The following is a 26,489-nucleotide window of genomic DNA, read 5'->3' as shown; positions in this document are numbered from 1 at the left end:
CAATGATTAAAGTACCAGTGAGTTTAGAAGAAAAACCGAAAATGTATGTGTTTTAACCCACTGTACTAAATATTCCCAAAATAAACTATAGATTTAAAATGAAAGTTAAGTGTGAAATTATACTGCTAAAAAAAAGATAAATTTTTTGCAATCCTTTAACAGGAATCCTAATAAATTAGGACATGTATGATATTTGCACCATATGATAAGTGAGTAAAAATACAAGTAACAATATTTTGCCACTCTGGTCTTGATAGAAGATTTATGTTCTTCAGTATCTCTTGATACGAGTAACCAACCCATGCCTTCTGTAGGTATGAACAAGTCAAGGCAAGTAGCAATTTTCCTATGGCTGTTTCCTGTCATATGAAGACGAATACAGATCTCTCTTTCTTAAATAGCACACTGTCTTGTCTTTGCTATTTTTAAGAGTGTGAGAAATGGCTGCCTCTGTCTTCTCAGATTTATACCCCAGGGAAACATGATAACATGGATTACTAAATAAAAGTTCCACAACACTTATTAACTGAAATGAAATGTGTATTGGGTGTCAATAATTTTGGTGCTGGGGACTTTGTAAAAATAAAAATAAAAATCATTAAATTATATTTGTTTTCCTTCTCTTGTTTAAGGGATTGAAATAAAGGTTGTTCTTTACCCTCTTGTGGAAAGTAGTGCAATTGTATATTTGCACTTGAAAATAAGAAACTACAAAATCTGCTTTGCAACCATAAGATTTTGTTCCATCTAGACTCCACACTGCATTTCACATCAGCCCCCATCACTGCAGGAGGAAGCATCACTAAGCTGAGCTAAGCATTTGCTTGCTGTCCCAGATTCAGTGTTTGATGGGGATCAGGACATCCAGGTTGCAGCACTACTACAGTCACTATTCACATACAAAATGACTTTATACATCATTTAAAGGAAATTATGCTGGCGGTGACTCATCTTGGTTAACTGTAAAGCCCAGTTCTTACTGTTGAGCTCTGCACGTTGTGTACACAACCCATCACAAATGAACCGTGACTGCAAATCAAAATTGAAATACACAGTTAAAAAGCTAATATTGCTTCATGACATTATTTAAAAAATGAAATAATTAGCAGGTCCTGTGAAGCTTTTGATGACCATTAACTATAAACACATGAACTTTAGAGGAAACAAAAATAAGTATATAGGAGCAGTACGTACATGTATGTGTATGAACAGCCTTTTTTTTTTTCCTTTTCTACAATAACAAAAAAAGCAGGTTGTTGTAGTGCAAATATGCTTAATTTATTCTCTGCGGTGGCTCGTTTTTGCAGATAGTGCTCTGTAGGGCTGTCCTGACCCCACACCAGGATGTGTGGGGTCAGCAGAGATGTTCACTGCCCTTTTCCTGACCCTAGACCTGTACAGGTCCTGGATGGAGGGAAGGTCAGCCCTGGTGATCCTCTCTGCAGACATAACTGTTTCTTGCAGTCTGGACCTGTCCTGTTTTGTAGATGAGCCAAACAACACAGGGATGGATGAACACAGCAATGATGCAAGTCACAAAGATTAAAAGTGTAAATGTTTTATTTAATTCTTTAAGTGCCTATGGGTAAAACCTTTGCTGTGTACAGAGGAATCTGTGAGACCTTTTAAATTCTACCTTTCATTTTTTTACTCAAAGGTAATCTACCTCACATCATTTAAGAGTAAAAGATTTTCTTCCCTAAAGGGCCTGCATCTCTTTAATTCTTTCCAAATTAATATTCACCTATTATGCCTACAGCCATTAAAAACAAGTGTTAATGGGATTGGGAGGTCCTGCAATGAGTTTTGAAAGTGAGTTTTAACAGTTTGACCTGGACGTCACCTGGATTGCAACAGTCCAGGCATCACAGAGTTCTGGAATCACATAGTTCCTTTAGGAAAATGAGTTTGAAAGTTTCAAAACAGCACATATAGAATCTAAAAAAGAAATCTTAAAAACTAAAAAGCAAGACAGAAATATAGTACTCGAAATAAATGAGACAGCTTAATTTTCTTCTTCACATGTTCAGATTGCAATCATTTATAGCACTCTGTCTAGGCAGGGCTTTCTCCCAGAATAAGCTCTAGCTTTTAGACTCAACTCTTGGATATTTTAGATATACGAGAAGAAAATGATCTGAAGCTTAGCCACACACCCACCATACAAGTCTAATCCAGTTTAGGTCTGTGCTCACATATTCATTAACAATGTTGTGGCCAGATGCTCTTATATCCTGTTTACTGTGTTTTCTGTGCTGGACTGTGAAAATAAGAAATGTAGTCCCTTTGTGTTGAAGTAGTTTCTATGTTTTCCAAATAAATGACACAAATGTTCATTTCAATAGACAAAAGTACACTAGAAACTATATTTTTTGCTATTGTTTTCTAGAAATATCTAAGTTGCATTGTGCAACACTTCTGTCTTATCTTTGCATGTCTGGAATGCAGCTATGTAGAAAGTGTCCACATCCTGTAAAAGGCCACCATGAAAATTAAAGAATGCCGTTTGGTTTAAAAAGTTGCATGCAGCACTGGATATTTCAAAGATCTGCAGAGGGACTGTTATTAATAGATCAGTCATTGTTGTCCCAAAGGGCTTTTTGTTCAGGCACGGCATGACTTTGAATGTACCCTTGTTTCAGTGCAGATGACGTTTCCTGCAGTCATGCCCAAACTTCTCAGTATGAAGCAACTCTACTTCTGCATTAGTTATTGTCAGCCTTAATTAAAGTTTCAAGTATATGAAGATGGAGTATTCAGTTATTTGCTTTTGCTTCTCATTATAGTTCAGAAGCTCATATCTACCCTTGACTGAAAAATAAAAATTACTAAATGCATAAGCCTCTTCATTTGGTAGTTAGCTTTCATTTACACATTCAGTTGACTCATTGATACTTTAATACAAATACATTTTAGCTCTTCTTTTTCAGAGAAAAAAAAACCTTTTACGGTAACATTTCTGTTGTATAACCTGATCAGCTCATCTTGCACAATAGCTTTGGAATTATACAGGTTCCAAATAACTTGACTCTTTTCGTGGTTTTATTATTGTTTTTCGTTTTCCTCATCTTAAATCCTGTCTCCATAGGCCTTTTTGTCCCTCCAGTCTTCTCAAAGAATTATGGTCTACACCACAAGCTGGGATAAGAGAACACATCTTAGTACAGCACACTTCACACTCGTTGGCTCACCTGGTGAAGGTGTTTAAGACCTTAAAATAAATGACACCTTTACTGCAGTACAATCTCACCATGTAAAATTTGGGAAACTACAACATTTAATTTGAATGCCTTTTATTCCGTTAGCCATAAAGAAAGAATTGTTTTGGATAAAATGATCTTTGCCATACCTATTGCACCTTTCCAAAATCCAATAAAATAAATGTAGCTAAAATCTTTTATCTAATCAGTGTCTAGAGACTTTTAATTAGTAATCCATGACTTCTTGTTTCTGGCAGTAGATAACACAACACAAGGGACTATTGTTGTAGCAGATGTGTGCTGATATTAGTATGGCAGGAAATGGCTATAAAAAGTAGCAACAAAACAAGGCTTTGTTATGACTCTCCAAAACATAGACTTATATGTTCTCAAGCCATTTTGTTTGCATCAATATTTCCAGATAATATTCTTTCCTTATGATTTGATTTATTTTACCAAATGCATCAGGATCTCCTGCAGTAAAACTTCCACACAATATGATACAGCCACCCCCTTACTTCCCAATGGGAAGGTGTTCTACGGCTTGCAGGCTTCCTCACCTTCATTTTTGTTTTAGCAAACCACAGGACAGTATTTGCCCCAGAGTGCTTTTGCACACCATAATCTGTTTTGCTTTTGTTCTGGGGTTTATTGGAACATTTCACCTGATGTCCATCTCTGGGACACAGAACCTGTTTCCTTGAACAAAAAATTTTTTGCAGCTTTAGGCATCTGTGTAATTGTACCCTAGGATTAATCAGACTTGTAGAGGTCCACAATTCCGTTCCTGGTACATTGGCTAATTTCTTTAGATTTTTCCATGATGTCACACAAGCAAGCAGTAGGTCTGATGTGTTGCCTTTTAAATACATCCACATGTGTTCCTCCATTTAACTCAAATGGTGTGAATTAACCAGCCAGAGGTTTACACACAATGAAATCATCATCTCGGCTCCCTCAAATTGTTTTAATCTTATTGTGTTTCAGCTTGGAAATGTAAAAAAAGTCAACATTCATATCTGTCTTTAGTCTTGTATTTTTGCAAACATTAATAATTGCTGTAATCCTAACTGACCTGAAACAGGAAAAGTGAGAAAGGCTGACAGTAAGACAAAAGAAATACTACGTTCTGTTTGTACAGTGTATGTAAATATCTGGTTTCTGTATGTGTTGCAAGATCTGATTAGCTGATCTGCAGCTCATTCTTGGGTTGGTAACTCATATAGCACATCATTATGATTTTTTTTTTTTTTTTGGGAGGGGTGGTGTCAAAGTTGGGATGCCGTTGGACAGAAACCTTCACATATGAGTGGGAACTGGCTCTCTGGTGCAGGGCATCCCCTGACTAATTTGGACTTTCTCTGATTATGTCCCCATGTTAACACTCAGAACGCTGTTGAACCTAGAAGAGATGAGATTTATGTTACGCCACCCTAAACCTGCTCTCCATATGCTGTATATGTTAAAAGGCAGATAAAGTTGCCCTGTGGCAGAACTGGTTCAGTAATACATCATGAAATAGACCTCACAGCTCGCCCCAGGAAATATACAGCAAAGGTTTTATGAGGTAGCTGTGTTTGCACAGCATCAAATAAAATAGAATATTAAAATGCGATAATAATGTGGTGGTGAAAAAATAGTCCCCAGATGGGCTTTACTTTATTGCACGGGCATAAGGATATCTACTAATATTCTTCCTTCTGGTCACACATCTATCACTGCTTCCTTTTCTTATTAACTTACTTCTAATCAAAGATTCTGTTCTTTTTTCTATTTCCCCACATCTGTAGTGGTTATGGCACAATGTTTGTGTAGGAAAACAGTTATTAAGAGGTAAATCATCCATGGTCTGCCAAAAAGAAGCAGGTCAAAATGCAGTAGAAATAGTGATCTGAGTTTATTGTCGAACACAACCATTGTGCCTGGTGGTAGAAACACAGACTTAAGAGAGGGGAGCTGTCAATACCACTGGGATGCCACAAGTTTGTGAGGGCTTACTTTGAAATCAACAGGTGGCGAGTGTGGTTCTGTAGGCTGCTCAGGCTAATCCTCCTCAAACAGTCTTAGCTGGCTAATTTGTCTCTCCTTATCCCCTCTTCTCTTCCTCCTCCGTTTTTCTTTACAGGTCAGCACAACTACCTGTGCGCGGGAAGAAACGACTGCATCATTGATAAGATCCGCAGGAAGAACTGTCCAGCCTGCCGCTTCAGGAAATGTCTCCAGGCTGGAATGAATCTGGAAGGTAAATACTGTGGCAAGCAAATGGATAAGGCCTGCTCTAATATTTACATTTACAGTGTAAATCAGCTTTTCAGGAAGAGGAATTTCTAGGTAGAAAGGAAACACGTGAGCTGGTTACAGTTACAACAGGGATATGGCTCAACTCATTGGCTCACTTAAATGCTGGCATGCCTTTGCATTCCTTGAGTAAAATTGAAAGCTAAGGGTAAAGCAAAGGCTGTTTTCCCTCCACCTACAACTTCCACGTCAAGTATTGCAGGAAGAGATGATTAATTTACACAATAAAGACATCAGAAAAAAGGAAGCTCAATATGCAGTGCCTTGCAAATGTTTGTATGAATCTTCTTAGTTTCTAAAAGTGTGGCATGCACACAAATACACCCCAAGTCAATACTTTGTAGAACCACATTTCTTTACAGTTAAAGCTACAGGTAAAGTCTTTGGGGGCAATTTTCTACCAGCTTTACACATCTTGAGACTGAAGGTTTTACCAACCACCTAGAAAATGGCTCAGTCAGTCAGATTGCATGGAGAACTCCTGTGAATCAATTTTCAAGTTTAGCCTCAGATTCTCAATTGAATTTTAATCTGAGGTTCAACTGGGTTGTTCCTAACACATGGAAAAGCAGAAATAGTTTGAAATCAGGTGTTCCATTCATTTCCATGGCCCCATGTGTATCAAATAAACCTAGGCTTGCAGACTGTTTCTACAAGTGACTGTGAGTCGCTCTTAGTAGCTCAGTAAATTCCAGCTTGGAACTGTGTGCAACAAGTGAAATTTCCTCGCTCCTAAATATTCCACTGTCAACTATTGGTATTATAAGAAAGTGGAAGCGATTGAAAATGACAGCATCTCAGCCACAAAGAGGTAGGCCACATAGACTAACAGTGCGTGGGCAGTCAATGATGACGAGCATATTGTGCAGAGGTCGCCAAGTTTGTGCTTAGTCAATCCATACAGACCTCCAAACGTCATGTGGCCTTCAGATTAGTTTAAGGACAGTGCACAGAGAGCTTCATGGAAATGGTTTCCATGGTCGAGCAGCTGCATCAAAGCCATTTATCACCAAGTGCAGTGCAATGCAAAGCGTCGGGTGATGTGGTGTAGAGTGCGCCGCCACTGAACTCTAGAGCAGTGGAGTGACGAATTGTACTTTTCCATCTGGCAATCTGATGGACGAGTCTGGATTTAGCGGGTGCATTGAGAACGGTACCTGATTGACTATATTGTGCCAAGTGTAAAGTTTGGTGGAGGGGGGATTATGGTGTGGGGTTGTTTTTCAGGAGTTGGGCTCGGCCCCTTAGTTCCAGTGAAAGGAACTCTTAATGCTTCAGCATACCAAGAGATTTTGGACAATTTCATGCTCCCAAATTTGTGGGAACAGTTTGGTGATGGCCCCTCCCTCTTCCAACACGACTATGCACCAGTGCACAAAGCAAGATCCATAAAGACACAGACAAGAGAGTTTGGTGGGGATGAGCTGGACTCAACCCGATAGAACACCTTTAGAATGAATTGGAGACTGAGAGCCAGGCCTTCTCGTCCAACATCAGTCTATGACCTTACAAATGGGCTTGAAAAATTCCCATGAACTCACTCCTAAACCATGTGGACAGCCTTCCAAAAAATGTATGCTGTTATAGCTGCAAAGGGTTGACCAATGTCATATTGAACCCTATGGATTAAGAATGATGCCACTTTCAAATGATGGATTGAACAGTGCCTGATCTATCTGGAGGGTTCCTTGGTCTGGATGATGCTGTTTATTCCTTAATGTTCTCTAATAAACAGAACAACCGTATTTATGCTGAGATTAAATTACACAAATTGTGACTATTTACTAATTGAGGGACATTTGAATGCTGCTGCACTTAATTTTATTAGGAACAGAGTAAAGGGGGCTGAAAACATATGCACATCTCAAACAAATTAAAACCATACATCATTTTCCTTCCTATATTAGAATATGAGTATATTCAAAAATTAACAAATTTTGCAAAAATCCAAACCATGTTCAAAACACATCTCAGGGAAACGTTTGCTAATGGTTTGCAAAAACTGAACAAAAAGATTTCAGTTAAGACCTTTCCTAGAACCCTTCTCAACATCACTGTCAATATTGATTTAAAAACAAGTTGTGTGGGCAAGAAATAATAAGAGTGTAACACTTCTTCAGGAGTAACTTTAATAGGAGTCCAACCTTAACGTAACCTCAGTCTTGCCTAAAAAGGTTTGGAAATAGAATGACATTTTCTTTTCATGTTTTTCCAGGTTTGTATAAGTGTTGAAAAAAATTGTTTAGAAAAAACATTTACAGACATGGTTTTCTGTATCATATTTCTTAAAAGATAAAAATCTATATTTCTGTCAGTAAGAAGCATAAACAGCCAATGTTTGTTTTCATATTGGTTTATATAAAATTGTAAAAAAAAAAAAAAAAGTGGCTGCGACTAAGCTTATCCTTACTTTGTACCAGCTCTTTTTGTTTTGACTGCTAAAGCACCGGCACTAAACCTGAAGAACTGCATCCTTTGCAACTTACTCTTGCATGGCCAGAATAATGAACCACTTCTTTCAGGGACTGGTTTTAGAGATGCACCAATCACAGGATCTGAGATCAGATTCGGCCAATGTTTGCTTTGATCAGCTCTATTCCAGGATTGACAGGTCAAATTCTAAATAAAAAAAAATTTTGTTTTTTTTTCCTCTTCATTAAATGCATCAAAACTATTGGATCTATAAACCTGGAACTACTCTGTTACACTTTTTGAGTATAAAAGTGAATAAAAATCAGATAAAGGTTTGGGGTATACTCTATGCTTTAATGCTTTAATTTTCAGTTGGATTTAAAGCTCATATCTCTATCTAAGAATCTGCAGCATATTTTTTTCCCCTCTTTTATGTGCTATAGGAATGAAATAAAAAATCATAATAGATCTAAATTTGAATTGGCAGGTGAGACTTCGACACCAATTAACTACTAAATAAGTGTAATTGCAAAACTGCATACAGTTTATCTATTAATCCACTTATTTTAAGACCAAAACTGTTCATATATTTATAAATCCAACCACTAGCTTAACTGCTACTGGTTGAATTTATAAATCTATTTTATAGACTGAACATTACAAAGTTGAGCTCTGGTGAGGTAACTGTGACTCGGTGGGAAGAGTAGTCATCTTGCAATCCAAGCGTTGTGGGTTCGATTCCAGCTTCCTCCTACCACATGTGAACGTGCCCCTGAGCAAAGCACGTAACCTCAAGCTGCCTACCGATCTGTGTATGAATGTCTGCGTGTTTGTGAGTGTGATTGGGGTAAATGTGGCGGTATTTATTGTGTTTGAAGAAATATTAAACATAAAACAGCTTGATCAAATTTTAAATATTTGTTGGAATCCTGTTGCCACCATTCAGTTAGGCAACATTATTTAAAAAGGTTGAATGTGTAGGTCATTCAGGTCAACACAGCAGCTGCTTTGATTGCTTTGAAGCTGGATGTTTTGTTATTTAAGCATATGCTCCTTTTAGAACATTAAATTGCTGTCAGTATTTTGTACAAACCAGCATTCAGCAAGAGAGGCAGGAAGACAGAAAGTGGGATTTGATGGACGTCAGCACATCAACAGACAGGCTTCGTACTGAAAGGTTTACTGTTTCCATAGAAACGCCAGGGGAGGAAATTAAAAAAGGTAGAGAGTAGGAAAAGCTTGTTTTTTTTTTTTCTCTGGTGATAACCTCTCCACATCTGATATTTTTTTCAAATTTAGTTACAGAATATGTCAAAATGTCGCCCAGATAATGTACAGAGCGTGGGCATAAACTAGTGCATAATGTTGAGAAACTCCGAAATGGCAAAACCAGGATGTTGGAGTTTTATTGGTGTTTATGCATACCTTTGAAGGGTTGGAAAGCAGTGACTTTCCTGACCCAAATTCCTCATGCTTTTTATTTTCAAATACTGCATTATCAGGAGCCAGAGGCTAAAACAGGATTTAAAAAGGGCCAAATTAAATTGATGAGTTGAGGCTTGACACAGATTTAAATGTTGTATTTATTTGCACTTTTATTGATTTTTACAGTATAATGATTTGTTCGTAGATTCATTACAAGATGTCCACTGAATTTTCTTTCTCCATTAATCACTCTAAAATGTGAACAGTAACTCATTTGATTGTAATATTAGCATGTCCACACACAAAATATCCATTGCCATGAGTAAACTGCAGTAGCACCCAAATTTAAAATTATTTTTAAAGAGGCAGATGCACATCTGATTTTTGTTAAAGTCTGTTCTTTACTCCCACATAAATACAGCTAATTCTAGTACCTTTGGTAGTAAAATTCACCCAATCATTGCCCAAGTTATGTTTAATTTGGACCGATTCATGTATGATTGAGATTGGGTATTAATTTCTTCAGACAGGAGATGGAGGGATAGGATATTTTTCAAATGGGGTTCTATCGGGTTGTTTTAGGCAGTCAGTATTTTACCTGGAATAGAAAACAGGTTAATCTTATTTTAGAGACACAAGAAGTTCTCCTTGGAGCTTCAAACTTAAAGCTATTCAGACTAGAATAAGTTCTAAAATAAATTCTTACCTTATTAAGTCAACTTATATTTAAAATAAAACAACTTCATTAGTTGATGCAAATAATGTTTCATAATCTTTAATAGCACTGATACCGTTGCATTAAATGGATATTCATATTGAAATTTGTGGTTATTTGCAGAGTTGGTCTGTTTTATTGTATAAGTACTATCTGAGGCAAAAGTAATGCAGGGTAAAACATTTTATAGCAGTTCAGGCAAACAAACACTTCATCCATCCATTGCTTTCCGTTTATCCAAGATAAGGTTCAGGAATGGAATCCAGACATCCTTTTAAACAGCAACACTCTCCAGCTCATTCTGGGAAATGTCAAGGGTATTCCCAGGCCAGAGGTGATGAGTAGTCCCTTTAAAGTATGTTCTGAGTAGTTAATTTCAGTTGTTTGTATCAGGATCTTGTTCTTTCACTCATGAGTCATATGTTTTGACCATAGGGGAGGGTTAGAACATAGTCGGAGCAGTAACTCGAGAGCTTTATCTGCAGACTAGAGCTGCATCTCCAGATGAGGCCCCAGTCCATCTATATCAATCTTCGGCTCCATCTTATGTCACTCTTGAACAATACACAGAGATCCTTGAAGTCCTTTATTTTAATGCTGTGGGAAAAAAATGAAATGGTGTTTTATACTTTACATGCTCCATTTTGCAATCCACATTTTACATGGAATGTGTCTGCTAATGGACCGGACCAACATATTTAACATTATTTTTTAATGAAAAAGTGGCATCAGCGTTAGGGCAAAAAATTTTTTTTTTATAAAACCTGTGGTACTGTAACATTTTAAAATGAGGCTTGTAATTTGTTTAGCATTTTGAACCTTTTCAATGAACACAATAGGATGTTACCTTAATTACGTTAAGCTTTGGATGTTTGCCATTATTAATTTTTAAACATCAAAAATTAGGAAAGATAACATCACAATTTTGATGCTAAATATAAAATGAATTGCATGTTTTTTATAGATTTTTATTTTTTTATATTTCCGTTTCGGCATCTTATTTTAGAAGCTCTGTTTTCGCGAGTTTCTAAAGCATAATATGTAGATGAAATAGATTTTGATTTTATTAGATTTTTTTTTTTTCTTATTTTCCCTTAGCCAGGAAAAACAAGAAGCTTATCAAGATGAAAGTGCAACAGCCAGCCAGGCCCTCAGAACCTGCCAGCAACATGCCCGTTGCCATCATACCCAGAAGCATGCCCCAGCTCGTTCCTACCATGCTGTCTGTTCTGAAGGCCATCGAGCCGGAGATAGTCTACTCGGGCTACGACAGCACGCTACCGGACACCTCATCACGTCTCATGAGCACCCTCAACAGATTGGGAGGTCAACAGGTCATCTCTGCCGTCAAATGGGCCAAGTCGCTGCCAGGTAATGAAATCTTCTTCACACCTGAAATTGGGTTTTGATGATCACTTCCATATATAGGCTCAAATGAAGCTGTTTTAGACTCTCCAGATGTTGGGGCTGTTTGTAACTGTTTAAATACAGAAGGTATGTCATGGTTGAGCTTTATCACTTCGCTAATTCAATTCTGGTTCTACGTTTAGTCATTTCTTAATTGATTAGATTGTATGTCGAGAAATATTTGTTATGCCTCTACCCTGCAGTAGAGATAGGTTCTCAGCATCATCGTGATAAAACGTGTTGCTTCTACCAGATGAATGGAAGCGTAGAGTAACTGTAGCTCATAAATTAACCATTATTCTCAGAACCCAGCTAACTCAAAGTACTTTGATAGTAAAGAGGTCTTTCCCAAGGTTAATTCCTCTTTAAATGTACATAAATAGGATGTTTACAGGTCTTTGTCATTAGTGTAAAATAAGTATAAACAGATGAAAACATCTTTTGAGTGTCACATAAAAACAAAAAAAAATTTATTCTAGGACATATAAAACGCTGCACATTGATTCATGTATAAAGCCTTGTAATGCAGCTAGATGAATGTGAAGCTTTCACATGTAGCACCGACTCAGTGCATCAGTTTTATTTAAAATAATTCAGATCAAAAAGTGGAACTCCTATCTATGATTAGTATATAGTAAATATAATATATAGATCCTACATAAAATATTATGTAGTAGTATATTTGTACATATTTTATTTTAAGGATTGATTTATTTTAATGAACTTAGGGATGACTGCTAACAATTTTTACTTAGCCACGAAAGGTCATTTCTAAAGAGAATGCCCGTTTACAGTCTATTTATCTATGGGTATTACTGGAAAGTTGCCTGGAAGGAAAAAGTGTAGCAGAGAAACATTCACACCAACAACCAAAGCCCATTCAAGAGTTTGAAGTTTCATGAGTCATGGACTGTGACTGGCTTCAGTGCTTCAAGAGACAACGCACACAGACATACTCCAACAGCCGCATTTCTTTTGTTAAGCCACCTCTGATCCAGACACAATGCCGGCAGTGTCTGACTCTTGGGATAAAAAGAAAGAGGAGTGAACTGTTCCTGAGTGGTCCAAAGTCCTCTTTTTATATAAAGGGAAAGATTGCATTTAATTTGGAAATCAAGCTCTGTAGTCTGGAAAAAAACTGGAGAGGCAAACAATCCAAGTTTTTTGATGCCAGTGTAAAGTTCCCACAGTCCATAATGATTGTGGGCGCCATGTTATCTACTGGTGTTGCAGAAATGGTTGGTCTGCTGTGTTTTATAAAGTCTGAAAAATACAAGAAAGGTTTTAGAGCACCTCTTTATTCCCCCTGCTGAAAAACGTTATGGAGATGCAGATTTAATTCTCCAGCAGAACTTGGCACTTGCCCTTACTGCCAGAGCTACCAGTACCTGGATGAATGACCAGGCCTGACCCATAAAGAATCTATGAAGTATTTTCTAGAGGAAGATGAGACAGCCAGCAGATGTGATGAAAGTCACTATCAAAGCAATCTGGGTTCTGTGATACCGTTAACAATTCATGCAATTCAATTAAAGTATTGAGGGCATACATAGAACTGAAATATGTCACTCCGTGTGCAATAAATGTGAATGATATGTGAGCTTATATTTTGGGATTGAATTGATGCTTTACATCCTCTAATGTATTCTGTCAAACATAAAAACATTCATATTTCACTATAATATGTATCCTTGTTAGTTATCTTTTTGTTCTTCATTTCAAAGCGTCTCAGAGAATTAGTTAAAACATTCCTTTATCATGCTGTTAATGTCATTAGTAATAGATTTTTAAGATTTCATGGCTATCATGCTCTGTTTTTAAATCAACCTAACCATGGTCATGAAAAAAAGGCACATGACCTGATGATCTCTTAAAGTCTCCCAAATTTAAAATAGTTTTTTTCCAGATCAAACCTTTAGAAAAACATAGGACCAAACTATTTTTTGTTTAAATGTGATGTGTCTTTGTGGGTTAGTACCAGAGACAAAATCTGCCCTCAGATCTCTAGGTTTTCAGTGTTTTTTGTGTCAGCAGCCTGCTAGATGATCTCAGAGAGGGGGGTGGGGGCTCTTTGAAGGAAATATATGTGATAAGACTTTTCACGTGAAGTCTTAAGATTGTCATTTTGATAGAATGGAAACTATTAAACTGCAGTACTCCGGTGTTTTAGACTAACCTTGCAAAACCCAAAATAAATACAGAAATATATGATTCTTGATATAAAAGATGAATATAGCAGGAAGTAACTTTAAAAAAACATTCAAATAAACACATAAAATAACCTAAAATTTTATGCAGGAATCTTTCCAGAGTAAACTTTAGACTACTTTCTGAAACTGCTCAAAACCACATCACCCACAATGCCACTTTCCTGAAGGGGCATAATTAGTCAGTCATTTTCTACTGCTTTCCATGGTGGGTTGCGAGGAAGCGGGTGCCTATCTCCAGGAGTCTACGGGCGGGAGGCGGGGTTTGTTGGTATGAACTAAAATAGTTTTTAACTGCTTACAAAATGTAATTTATGGGATGAATTGGTGGTAATTTTCAGTTCACTCGACAGACTCAAACAAGCAAGAGAGTCAGAGTTGACTCTCTTGCAATTTTATTAACTAAAATGCTGAATTATTTTAATGTTGTATTTAAGTCATTATTGGTAAATATTTAATTTGATTGTTTTTGGAATTATTTCCATCATTGCTGTTTTTTTTATTTGTTTATTTTTGTTTTCATATTTACTTTTGATTTTAAGTTTTGCAGAACTTTTGGAGTGGAACAGGCTGCAAAATTACGGTAGTCACCGACTGCTTATCAAACAGGTGTTGCAATATAAAATGCAATATAATCCTAATAATTTATTGCTATTTCAACAGAACTTTGTTGAAATTATACATTCTTACACTGTAAAATATGGGCCACTCTATAAAATATTGCTAAATATTTCGAAAAGAAAATTAAATGAAGTGCAAAACTGAAAAATGTTATATTTTTTAAATGTATTTTGTTAAAATGAATATGCTGTGTTCAAGGGTCCACTTTATCTGCGTGTTTCTGATCTTTATGTCTTTATAGCTAACAGTTTATCTGTCTCTCTCAGGCTTCCGTAACCTGCACCTTGATGACCAGATGACGTTGCTGCAGTGCTCCTGGCTCTTCCTCATGTCCTTCAGCCTTGGTTGGAGGTCCTTTGAACAGTGTGACGGCACAATGCTCTGCTTTGCCCCAGATCTCGTCATAAATGAGTGCGTATCAAACATCTGAATGCTTAAACTCTTCTCTCAGCAATAAAGTTTATCGGATAGATGTGATTTTGGTTTCAGGGTGACAGTCTCACTATAAGGCTGGGCTCATCGGCTCAGTTAGTATATAAACACGGTCGTAAAGTCTGTTGAAATAAACCACCTGTTGGCTGAGGATTAACATTTTTTTAAATCCCACAATATGTGGAGCTTTAGAGGAGTAGTTTGGGATGTTTTTGAGAGGTAGCATACCTTCCATAAGGGGTCAGTGTTTTATGGTCGGAGCTAGAGGGGGGCGAGGAGAAAATCAGGCCACCTGAAGAGTTGAAGTAGCAATTAGCAGTCAACTTGACTCTATTCTAGATGTAACAGAGAAAAAAAAAACTATATATCTTAATAATACATAATTGTTTTTAGTTAAAAATGATTATTCCAAGTTGAAGGAATATCTTAAGTCTGTTGTGCATCAATTTCAGCCCCTTTTGCCGTTTTTATTCTTAAATAAAATCCAGAAGACATATGTAGTAATTCTAGTTGTGAGTAATTTAATCTATCAGTTGTTCCTTGATGGCCTCACAGGAGAACATTAGAAAACCATTGATAAGCTTTAAATGATGGCTGGCTTATAAAATATCCCAAGCTTTGAACATCTCACTGAGCACTGTACAACCCATCATTGAACAGTGAAAAGAGTATGGCACAAGGCAACCAAAATATGGCCATTCACTTAAGCTTCCAAGCTGGACGAGGAAAGCATTAATCAGAGAAGTAACCAATAGGCACATGATAGCTCTAAAGATCTACAAAGATTGACAGCCCAGGTGGAAGAGTCAGTTGATATGACAACTACACCATCCACAAATCTGGCCTGTATGGAAGAGTAGCATGATTGTTGAATCAAAAAAAAGAAAGCAATAAAAATGCCCATTTGCAGAGTGTTACAAGGATACAGCATTCATCTGGCAAAAGATGCTCTGGTCAGATGAGATTAAAATTGAACTTTGCTCACCTTCAGGTAAACCGCTATAGGGGGAAAGCACAGCAAGCCTATTGTAAAACATGGTAGTAGCAGCATCATGCTGTGGGGATGCTTTTCTTAAGCAAGGGTAGGGTAGCTGGTCAGAGTCGACGAGAGGATAGATGTCATGCTCAGTTCCTTCTCCTACTAAACAGGGCAATCTTGAAAGAAAATCTGTTAAAGACAGCAAAACACTTGAGACTGGGTGGAGGTCAGGGAACCTAAACATACAGCCAGATCTACAACAAAATGGTTCAGATCAAAGTGAAGTTATGTATTAGAATCGTCCAAAGTACAGACCCCAACCTAATTTATCTGTAGCAAGATTGCAAACTCTGATGTTCACAGACACTCTCCATCCAATCTGACAGAGTTTTAACTAATTAGCAAAGAAAAAGGGGCAGAGGTTTCATCCTCCAGATGCGTAAAGCTGGTAGAGACATGCAGTAGCTCAACAGACTTACTGCTGTAATTGCAGCAAAAGGTGGTTGTGCAAGCTATGCTCTCATCACTTTTTAGATTTTGATTTGTGAAAAGAAATATGTAAAAACCTCATGTCTTTTTTTTTTTCCTACTTAACAGTGATGTTCTACTTGGTCGTGGTCTATAACTGTAATGTTTTGTAAGGCACTGTGCTTTAGGGGCATATGATCACATATAACTGCTTTACTTCAAAATCTATAACAAGAAAAAGAACAGTGCCATTTCATTCATTGCTGATAAATTATTATTGTGTGGTATTTGCGTACAAGTATGGTGGGAAAATCCATCCCTACCCAGTATTCTTTCAGGACTTTTCATTATGAGGAAAGAATTAACGGAGCAGTGAAAACCCTTAATGCTGAAACTGAAATTGTTTGTCTGTGTTCCACCTGTTCTCCAATTATCAATTTTACATTTTTTGTCCTGTTCCAGAGAGCGCATGAAGCTGCCTTTAATGGGCGACCAGTGCGAGCAGATGCTGAAGATCTGCAATGAGTTTGTCCGACTGCAGGTGTCCTATGATGAGTACCTCTGCATGAAGGTCCTGTTACTGCTCAGTACAGGTAATAAAACACTTTTAGTAGCCCTGTATACAATTGTAATAGAAAAAAGTTTTTGATTTTGCTACATATCCTGCTCAACACTGCTCTTCTGTAAATAAATCAAAGTAAATATAAAAGGGGAAAGGTTATGCTAATAAACATCCCTAATTTTTAATCACTCAAATTGACCATAAGTATATTTTATAGTTCGTTATCTATAATGGTTTCACACAGTGTTTTCCCAGAAAATTCAAATACCAAATAAGACTAATAGAAAAAATAAAAGATTTTTAGAAGGAAAAGGTATGATTGAAAAAGGCAACAGGGATAACCTTGAGAGCACTGGAGTAAAACCCGTTTGAGAATATGGAAGAGGTTATGTAATATTTCTGATTTTTTTTAAACCGATTTTTCAAAAAACTGAAATCCACTATCCATAATGATTTAAATTTAACAGATTTCAGCGCTTAAAATATATCCTTCTGTGTGTACTGAATTCATATATTCATTACACTTTCAAATTGAATTACTTAAATAACAGAGACTTTTCAATGATATTCTAATTTTAAGATTATCCTGTACATAACTGCGTTTTAAATGTCTAGCAAATAAAACACGTTCAGATTCATAAATCTTTTAGATAATTTATTGTCGCTGAAAAATGTTGACCGATATTTAAACATTTATAAGCAAGGTAATGAAGGAGTAAACATTTCTTGCAATGAACTGAATTGAAGGGTTCAAAACTGAGGCTTCTTCTATAAAGCATAACTTAATGACATAAAATGAAATGAAATGAACTTAAATGAACAAATCAAAGATTTGAACACCTGCTTTAGTTGATACATCTAATACCTTACAGGTTGTCACAATAAGCTATGACATGAAGAAGGGAGAACAAACTGCCTCATAAATTAAAACTATCCCTTGTAGTCCCACAGTACCACAAGCAGATGGACCAGCTGAAAATGAACAAATGAGCGCTTGATTTCTCTAGATTAAAATGCAGCATAGACAGTTGCATAGGTGGGGTTAAAGCCCTTTGTTTTCAGAGTTTTAATACTAAAAGAACAACCTTGTTTACTCAGAATTAATAATTTTATCTGCAGAACACTGATTTGAACTTACTGAATAATTTTTGTTGTGGGCTGGTGGCTGTTTGATGGGATTTTTCTAAGCCTCGTGAGTCACACCATACAAAGTAACAATATTTTTGAAATTCTAACTGACGTTTCGCAGTGGTCCTCTGACAAAAGCCATGGTTTATTTGTTGCTATGCAGGCATTTCTTATTAACTGGTATCAGTAAATGTTCATTTTGGCCATTTCTTTCCTTTCAGAAATTAGAAACTGTGTTGAACTTTTCAAGCACTGATCAAGCACTTGGTGATTTTTTTTTGGTTTAATCATGCGTTTTATCTTTGTTGAAACAATAGTATGGATATTAAAGGGGTTTTATAGTGGAGTTTTTTCCCTTTGGCAGTTAAATTTAATTTAATTAAGTTTTGTTTTGTATTTTTATTTTTTGTAAAGGAAACAGAGGCTGCTTTGCTTTTATTTTTTGTACCAAGGTCATAAAGGTATTTTGGAAGAAGCTTGACATTTATTTTTATCTGACATGATCTTTAAAAATGGCAAATGTTAAAATCAGACGCTTTATTTTGTGAATTTTTTATGTTCGTTTTTCAAAAGTGATTTCCCTAAAGACACCTAATTTCCTCGCTTTGACAAAAAGAATACAAGAGGTTAAGAAGGAGGTGATTTTGTTTCCTTCCTGAGGAGATAAATTACAGGCTGCTGTCTAACTTATATAATCATCAAAAATAACCAAAATAAGAGCTCATCGTGCAAAAAACTCATTATAAGAAAGTCTAATTTCCCAGCTTTGAATGTTCTGGTGTCTGATAAATTGGATTCAGCAGAATAATTCATGCAGTCTTAATTGTGTCTGAATGGATTTGAGTAGTTGTTTAAAATATTGTAAATTAGGGAACATGCTTTAACTAAACTGGAGTAAAATGTAAGTGGTCAGCAACTTTCTTTTTGAGGAGAAAATGTTAAAATTGTTGGATGTACCATCTCCTCTGGTTATTCTTCACACTAGAAAACACTGATAAATGGTCATTTTTCCTTTTTTATGTAAACCTGCAGAGAAAGCGAGCGTTCTTTCTAGGTATTTCTTTGACATTCGGCGAAGATTGTAGTCTTGAGAGGGAATTTGCCCATCCTGCAGAGGAGATTACATTTCCATACTGAGCAAAGGTACAATTTCTGTACCTATTTCTAGCTGTTCCCCACAGTGATGGAGAAACTATCAGGTCAGGACAGCTTTGGTAGGAGCCCATTTAATAACTTCTGAGGAGCATTTGTCAAAACTGAAGCCATCCATGAACCATTTTATTTGTTCTATTAGTTAAAGGCAGAGGAGCATGTTGACCTTATACTGTGTCTTGCAAAGCTCTTCATACCTGTCGAGCTCCTTCACTTTCTGTCAGATTACAGTTGCAATGTTGAATATGTTTAAATAAGATTTTATCTCATAGAACATAATGCATATTAGAAAAAATGCTAATTAGAAAGAAAATTCTGAAAAGTGTGGTTTGCATTTATATTCAGCCTTTCTTAGTAGTTTGCAGAACGTTGTCTTTTGGTGTATTTCTCTATCGGGCTTGTTCAGATTGTATTGAGAGTACCTGTACACATTATTTTTAATGCTTGCCCACAGGTCTCAACTGGCTTTGAGTCTTGACTTTGACTGTGCCATTTGAACAAAGAGTTACGGTTTGATCTAAAGCAGTTCATTGTAGCAGGAAGGTGAACCTCCACCCCAGTCTCAAGTCTTTTGTGGCCTCTAAAAGGATAACCCTTCATTTAGCCGAACCCATCTTCCCATCAATCATGACCTCCTTCCCTGTCTTCCCGTTGAAGAAAAGTATCTCCACAGCATAATGCTGCGCCCACCGTATTTTACCATGGGAATTATTTTCAGTGTTAGAACTTTAAAGGTGGTCTGCTCTGACCACAGCAATTTCTTCGACATGTTTGCTGTGACCCCTACATTGCTTGTGGCAAAGTGTTACCAGGGCTTATTATGGCTTTCTTCAACACTGGCATTTACCTAGCCACTCATCCATGAAGGACATATTTGTGGAGTCCTAATAGTTGTCAACAGATTCTCCCACCTGAGTTGTCGATCTCTGCAGCCTCTCCAAAGGCCCTTTTGGCTGCTTTACTGATTAATGCTCTCCTTGCCGAGCGTTTCGTGGATGGCTTTAATCGTCTCCCAACTTCATCGCTGACCTTTCTGATCTGTCTCTTGGTCTTCATGCTGCTGATTGTTCACTAATGTTCTTTAACAAACTTCCAAGGACTTTGCAGGGTGGCTGTATTTAGACACAGATTAAATTACACACAGGTGAAATCTATTTACTAAGTAGCTGACTTTTGAAATGCTTGTATTACATATTTTATTTAAAAAGACCAAGTAAAATTGCAGAATTATGAACCTTTTTTGTTCACATAAAATCCCAATAAAATACACTAAAGGTTGTAGATGTAATTAGGTGAAATGTAAAAGGTTGTAGGAATATAAATACTTGAAAACACTATTCATTTCAACCAGGCCATTGTAGCATTTTCTAAAACCACATGAAGTTCTCTGAAATATCAAAAACTAAGAAAATTTAGATAAAAGATAGGAAATGATCCTAGGTGGAGAGCAAAACAACAAAATCGCCTCTATGTGTCACAACCTGCACACCAAAAGTCCCGATAGCGCCGCAGTGTCTCTAATACATGAGATTAGGTAAATCAGCCTGTATCTCTCTTTCCATAACCTCAGCATGTGACTGTAGCTTTTTATGAGCGTTTTGCCGCATAGCAGAGTGTTAAGGGTTCCATTGATTTATTCATACGGTTAAACAGTGAGCAGGATTTTCATATTTCATCAGCGCAAAGAAAAAAGGGTAAATTTTAAGGGCAATCAACATTTGCTGTTCTCCATTCCCTCGCAGTTTAAAGTTGGCACAGTTGGTTGGTTGTCAGGGTGTCGATATAATTGGACCCTAAAACAGACAGATGTACAGTCAGTCCTCACATATAAAATTGATTTTAGAACTTTTCTGGTTGTTTAGAGCACAGCATTCGAGGCAGGCATGTCCCATGATGATGTGGTATTACATCAGTGAAGCTGGCATTGCAAGTGACAGCAGTGTTGTCTGTTATAATTAGTGATGTACCAATCAGTTAGCAAATTTCACCTGGATCTGCTCTGACTGGCGATTAGCCCGTCAAATAATAAAAATGAGCTTTTTATTTTACAGTTAAAGAGTTGGATTGCTCTAATGCTTTTTAGAGATATTAAAATTTTTGTATTTTTAGAAGATTTTCTCGCTATTGAGAAGAGTATAACAATTTTTAACATGCCATTTGTTCCATTTTTTTTTTTTATATATAAACATGATAGACATTTTTTTTTTCAAAATTGATAATCCTTTTACATAGCTTTAGTTTAATCATTATTGTATTATCAATATTGTTGTGATTATGAATCTGAGAATATTATTTTATAATATTTTAATATTTTATCAAATCATATTTCGGTCTGTTGTCCTGTGGATCGGAATCAGAAAAGCTTTATTGCCAAGTATGTTTTTGGACATACAAGGAATTTGTTTTGGCGTAGTCGGTGCAATACAGTACAAATTAAACGGTATAAACATATATACAATATAATATAAATATATGTGCACAGTTTTAAGTGAGTGAGAGTAAATATAGAGCAGTATTGGGTGCGAGAGCAATACAACAGTGCAGGTGATCAGTGTGCAAGTATGGCAGTGCAAGTAAAGCAGGAGTCTAAGCTGAGCGTTAATGTAACGCATAGAGTTGCAGGTTACAGGTGTCCTGTCAGCAAAAAAGGGGGGTGTGGGGAAAAGGGAGAGTGTCAGGGTGGTTTCCGGGCTTTGTTAACCAGGCTGGTGGCAGATGGGAAAAAACTGTTCTTTTGGCGTGAGGTTTTGGTCCGGATGGACCGCAGCCTCCTGCCTGAAGGGAGAGTTTCAAAGAGTCTGTGACCGGGGTGGGAGGGATCATCCAGAATCTTCCCTGCCTGCTTCAGGGTCCTGGAGGTGTACAGTTCCTGGAGCGACAGTAGACTGCAGCCAATCACCTTCTCAGCAGACCGAATGACACGCTGCAGCCTGCCCTTATCCTTGGCTGTAGCAGCGGCGTACCAGATGGTGATGGAGGAGGTGAGGATGGACTCAATGATGGCTGTGTAGAAGTGCACCATCATAGTCTTTGGCAGGTTGAATTTCTTCAGCTGCCGCAGGAAGAACATCCTCTGCTGGGCTTTCTTGATGAGGGAGCTGATGTTTGGCTCCCACTTGAGATCCTGGGAGATGATGGTTCCCAGGAAGCGGAAAGATTCCACAGTGTCAATTGTAGAGTCACAGAGGGTGATGGGGGCAGGTGGGGCTGGGATCTGCCTGAAGTCCACAACCATCTCCACTGTCTTTAGAGCGTTGAGCTCAAGGTTGTTCTGGCTGCACCAGTCCAACAGATGGTCCACCTCCCATCTGTACGCGGACTCGTCACCATCAAAGATGAGTCCGATCAGGGTGGTGTCATCTGCAAACTTCAGAAGCTTGACAGACTGGTGACTGGAGGTGCAGCTGTTGGTGTACAGGGAGAGGAGCAGAGGAGAGAGAACACAGCCTTGGGGGGAACCGGTGCTGATGGTCAGGGAGTCAGAGATGTGCTTCCCCAGCCTCACGCGCTGCTTCCTGTCAGACAGGAAGTCATTGATCCACCTACAGGTGGAGTCGGGCACACTCAGTTGGGAGATATTCTCCTGGAGCAGAGCTGGGACGATGGTGTTGAAGGCAGAGCTGAAATCCACAAACAGGATCCTGGCGTAGGTTCCTGTGGAGTCCAGGTGCCGGAGCCCAGTGAGGCGATGGTATTAGGACAAAATAGAACGGTGTGAGACGAGATCTAACATAATTGAACAGCAAAAACTCTGCAAACACATGGAATGAATTCTCACAATTTCTTAAAATACAAGAATTTATTAACAAAAATAAGTCAACTCAAAGTCAAACATATTTCAATCAACAAACTCTTTACTATGCTAAAACAATCCAACTAAACTACCAAGCAGAATTAAAGAAAAACGAAGACTAATGGGCTATGTACAATATAAACAAGTTGATTAAAGATGATTGAAAACCATGATCGAAAGAGTGATGCAACATTACCATGCAATGTTATTTATGTTTGAGAACCAAGGATTATCTTGAAGAATCTGGAAGTGAAGTTAATTTAGTCTTGGAACTAACTTAGGCAATAATCAGCAAACATTTAGACAACCATTCACAATGCAAGATCAGATAAAATATTATTTTAATAAAATAATGATATGATCTGCTGAATAAAACTAACCTTCTGGAAGACTAATTTTCAACGGTGTCTCATTAGCTGCCTTTACTTATTAAAATAATATTCAAAGAAATATTATTAAGGAAGTGGTAAAATATTAAAGGAAATATTTTGGAAAAGAGCCAAATCTTTCTGGAGAAATGGGGCTTAATGGTGTTTACTTACTTATCAAATTTAGTAAAATGATGTTAGGGACACATTATTTACTGGATTGAAAACTAAACCTTTCTGGGTAAATATTATTTGGCAGCAAGCACAGTCCTTACCTGTTAGCAGTTGAAGCTAATAAAAGAGGCTGATAGCTTAGCACCAGAATCAAACACACACCTTTAAAAATACTGTCAAGAAACGGGTTAAAATGCATAAGCGCGGATGGCGTGTTATGATCAATCTTGTTTAAAATCACCCTTCAAGTAAAGTTTGTCTTTATTTTAAAAAAGAACACAAAACTGAACACGTGTGCTGCAGATATTTTGCTAGCAACAGGATAGCTGAATTAAACCCAAACAAAACCAAACTTCATAAAATGAAAAACGTTTAGATCATTTCAATTTAAATCCTTCACTATTATTCTGCCCAAACCTAACCTCTTATGAACATGTTGAGGAGTTGTCCGGGCGACAATGAAGTTTGAAGAAACGTCCACAGTCAACAAACGGTTAGCTTCCAGCTAACCTCCGGAGCAGTGGCTGGAAAACGGCTCGTTCTGTCCGCTGACCAACTGCACGTTACCGTAACCACGGTGATGCGGGGCCGTTGTCTTTCCTTCAGACTCGGCTTCGTAGAGACAGTGTCTCTGCAGGGAACTCTGGAACACAGTTTGCTTCTGCAGTCTTCAGAGAGAAAGTTATTCAATGCTTATACCTTAATCTCCATTTTATGAATGAATACACAGAGTCCGCACAGAGTCCGGATGGTAGAGAAAGACTTGTGGGGGAAGTGGGGTTTTATGTGGACAGTGGCATCATGGGAAGTTCGATGTTACCCCCAATTCCTAAGTTATGCCGGAAGTAGGTTAATGCAATTTATTTTGAAAGTTCCAAAAAAGTCCATACCGCATTTCCTGTTGTAACTCATGGCTGTGGGTCCCAACAAATATTATTATCAATATTATTCAGCCTGGAAGAACTGTCAGATTTTTGAGGGTTTATGTACCATCTTCTTCTGAGCACAGCTTGGCTTATAGTGTTGTGTTCTTCTGAATCGTGACTCCTTTCTTATCAAGGCTTTAAGCAACCTTGAACATCAAGTGTGACAAAAAACTGACACTGTTTTTGCTCCATCTCCTCACCGACTCAGAGTTCTCTAAACTGGAGAGGAAAGAAATAAAGTCTAAAGAAATCTTGTATCACCATTCTTGGTTTTATCTGAAGATTGTTTTTATCGCCAACTAAGCTACACCCTCATTCATCTCTGTGTTTCTTTGTTTGTTTGTTTTTCGTTCCATGTGTGCAGTACCAAAAGAAGGCCTGAAGAGCCAGGCGGTTTTTGATGAGATCAGGATGACGTACATCAAGGAGCTGGGGAAGGCCATCGTCAAGCGAGAGGAGAACGCCAGCCAGAACTGGCAGCGGTTCTACCAGCTAACTAAGCTACTGGACTCCATGCAGGAGGTTTGAAATAAACTAACATCTACTCATGATTTGTTCTGCTGTCTAATTGATCTGAGAAGAAAAAGTCTGAAACCAAAGCCAGGGAATCTGTATGTGAGCAAATAATTTTTCACACCACCGTGTCTTGAGAGCAGTAATCACAACCTTTATTTCCTCCTCAGAGTCTGCTTCATATAAGCTAATTGGTGGGGTTACTGCTTGAATAATGTAATAACAGGCCAAAAGTAAGAAAACTTCCACAAAAAAGTTACTTAATTAATTTCAGTTTTTTATTCCTTTTTTTTTTGCAGCACTAATGGCCTTGATTTTCGTTGGGTTTTTTTCTGAAGTAGACAGACAAGAAGTGGGGTTGAGAGAGGGGGAAAGACACTCTGCGCAACCCTCTGGGGTCAGAGGTCGCAGCTGGAACCCGGGCGGCGGTGCCGAAGACTAAGGCCTCCTCACAAAGGTCGCGTGCTATGTCACGAGCTGCGCCCCCCTTTTTATCTCTTTTTTTAATGAGTGTCTCTTCTTTAATAACAGCATCTTTGGATTTTGGTACCTTCTAACCAATTTTTGTATGAAACACAGTCAAGATAAATTTCACAGCTTCTCATACCTGAATCCAATCTGACCATGCATTGATTTCAGGATAAATTTAATTTAACTGGATTAAAGAGTTATTGTAGGTTAAAAAATAGATTTTTACCACTTTTTGAAATATGCTACAATACGTATTTCAAGATTAACTGTAGTTATGAAAACTTTATGTATTTCATTAAGCATAGGGTAAAAAAACTTAGCTTTTGGATTCACATTCTTGACATATTTCTAACGTCTTTTTTTAAATGGGTGGTTTATGTTCCTTTTAAATCTACCAAAACCCCTTGTAGCTCATCTGAAATCCTGTTCCTTACAGCACACCTTATGTTAACCTGCGGCTGCTTTGAAAATAATCCAGCTATATGAAAACGGCTTCACAGAAATATTCTTATTGAACTCTCCGTCTCATTCCAGATGGTTGAGGGTCTCCTGCAGATCTGCTACTACACCTTCGTCAATAAGACCCTCAGCGTGGAATTCCCAGAGATGCTGACGGAGATCATCACCAACCAGATACCAAAATTCAAAGACGGGAGCGTCAAACCTCTGCTGTTTCATCAGAAGTGATGGCCTTAAACTGTGAATCAATGCCTTAAATCCCACTCTGCTTCGGGCCCTTCTGCACGAGTTCCGTATTCTGCCTTCCCCTATTAGTCTGGTCCAGTTTCTTGTTTTTGTTTTCTTTTTGAGAATTCAGCTTGACCCCTACAGCCCAAGCCTATTCAGTCTAATCTAAGAAATTACATACGGCCTCAGAACTGCTACCACTGACTGTAGCACAGTCTCTTGGCTCACCAAGAAATTGAATGTTTTTTGATCATCTGTCTGTTTTTCTCAACCCATCACCTCCTGACCTCAGACATTTAATGTTTCTAAAGATGTCTTTTTTGCCTCTTACTCTCTCCGGCCTCCATCACTAAAACCATTTCCTCACACTGATGCCGGCCAGCTCGATCCGCTCCTGCCTGGTGTTCGTCTGCTCTGACTCTCTGCGCCGAGAATGTTGGTCTCGGTCTGGAGACGAAGAGGACACTCTGGAGCTGAATGCATACCTCGATGTAAAATAACTTTGTTCTTCTGGACTCAAGGACACAAAATAAAAATGGAAATTAATCTAA

At 37.7% G+C, this 26,489-nt stretch overlaps 1 protein-coding gene across 8 annotated transcripts in view; it reads left to right on the top strand.

Moving 5' to 3' along the window:
* LOC124876663 (glucocorticoid receptor-like) overlaps positions 1-26,489 on the top strand; it is an 87,400-nt gene extending 60,911 nt beyond the window's left edge. For 5 of the 8 annotated variants that reach the window (XM_047379614.1, XM_047379613.1, XM_047379610.1 and 2 more), the window contains 6 exons: positions 5,326-5,442; positions 11,149-11,421; positions 14,552-14,696; positions 16,627-16,757; positions 24,632-24,789; positions 25,786-26,489. In XM_047379614.1, coding sequence (XP_047235570.1) covers positions 5,326-5,442; positions 11,149-11,421; positions 14,552-14,696; positions 16,627-16,757; positions 24,632-24,789; positions 25,786-25,938 — 977 coding nt within the window. In that variant the 3' untranslated portion in view covers positions 25,939-26,489. Of the gene's footprint in view, positions 1-5,325; positions 5,443-11,148; positions 11,422-14,551; positions 14,697-16,626; positions 16,758-24,631; positions 24,790-24,950 lie in introns of all 8 variants that reach the window. The other 3 variants (XR_007040350.1, XM_047379615.1, XM_047379616.1) reach the window with 3 other exon arrangements.

Source organism: Girardinichthys multiradiatus, chromosome 11, assembly GCF_021462225.1.
Source record: "Girardinichthys multiradiatus isolate DD_20200921_A chromosome 11, DD_fGirMul_XY1, whole genome shotgun sequence".
Taxonomy (NCBI): domain Eukaryota; kingdom Metazoa; phylum Chordata; class Actinopteri; order Cyprinodontiformes; family Goodeidae; genus Girardinichthys; species Girardinichthys multiradiatus.
The sequence above is the reverse complement of the archived record's forward strand: the minus strand, read 5'-3'. Positions and strand labels throughout refer to the sequence as shown.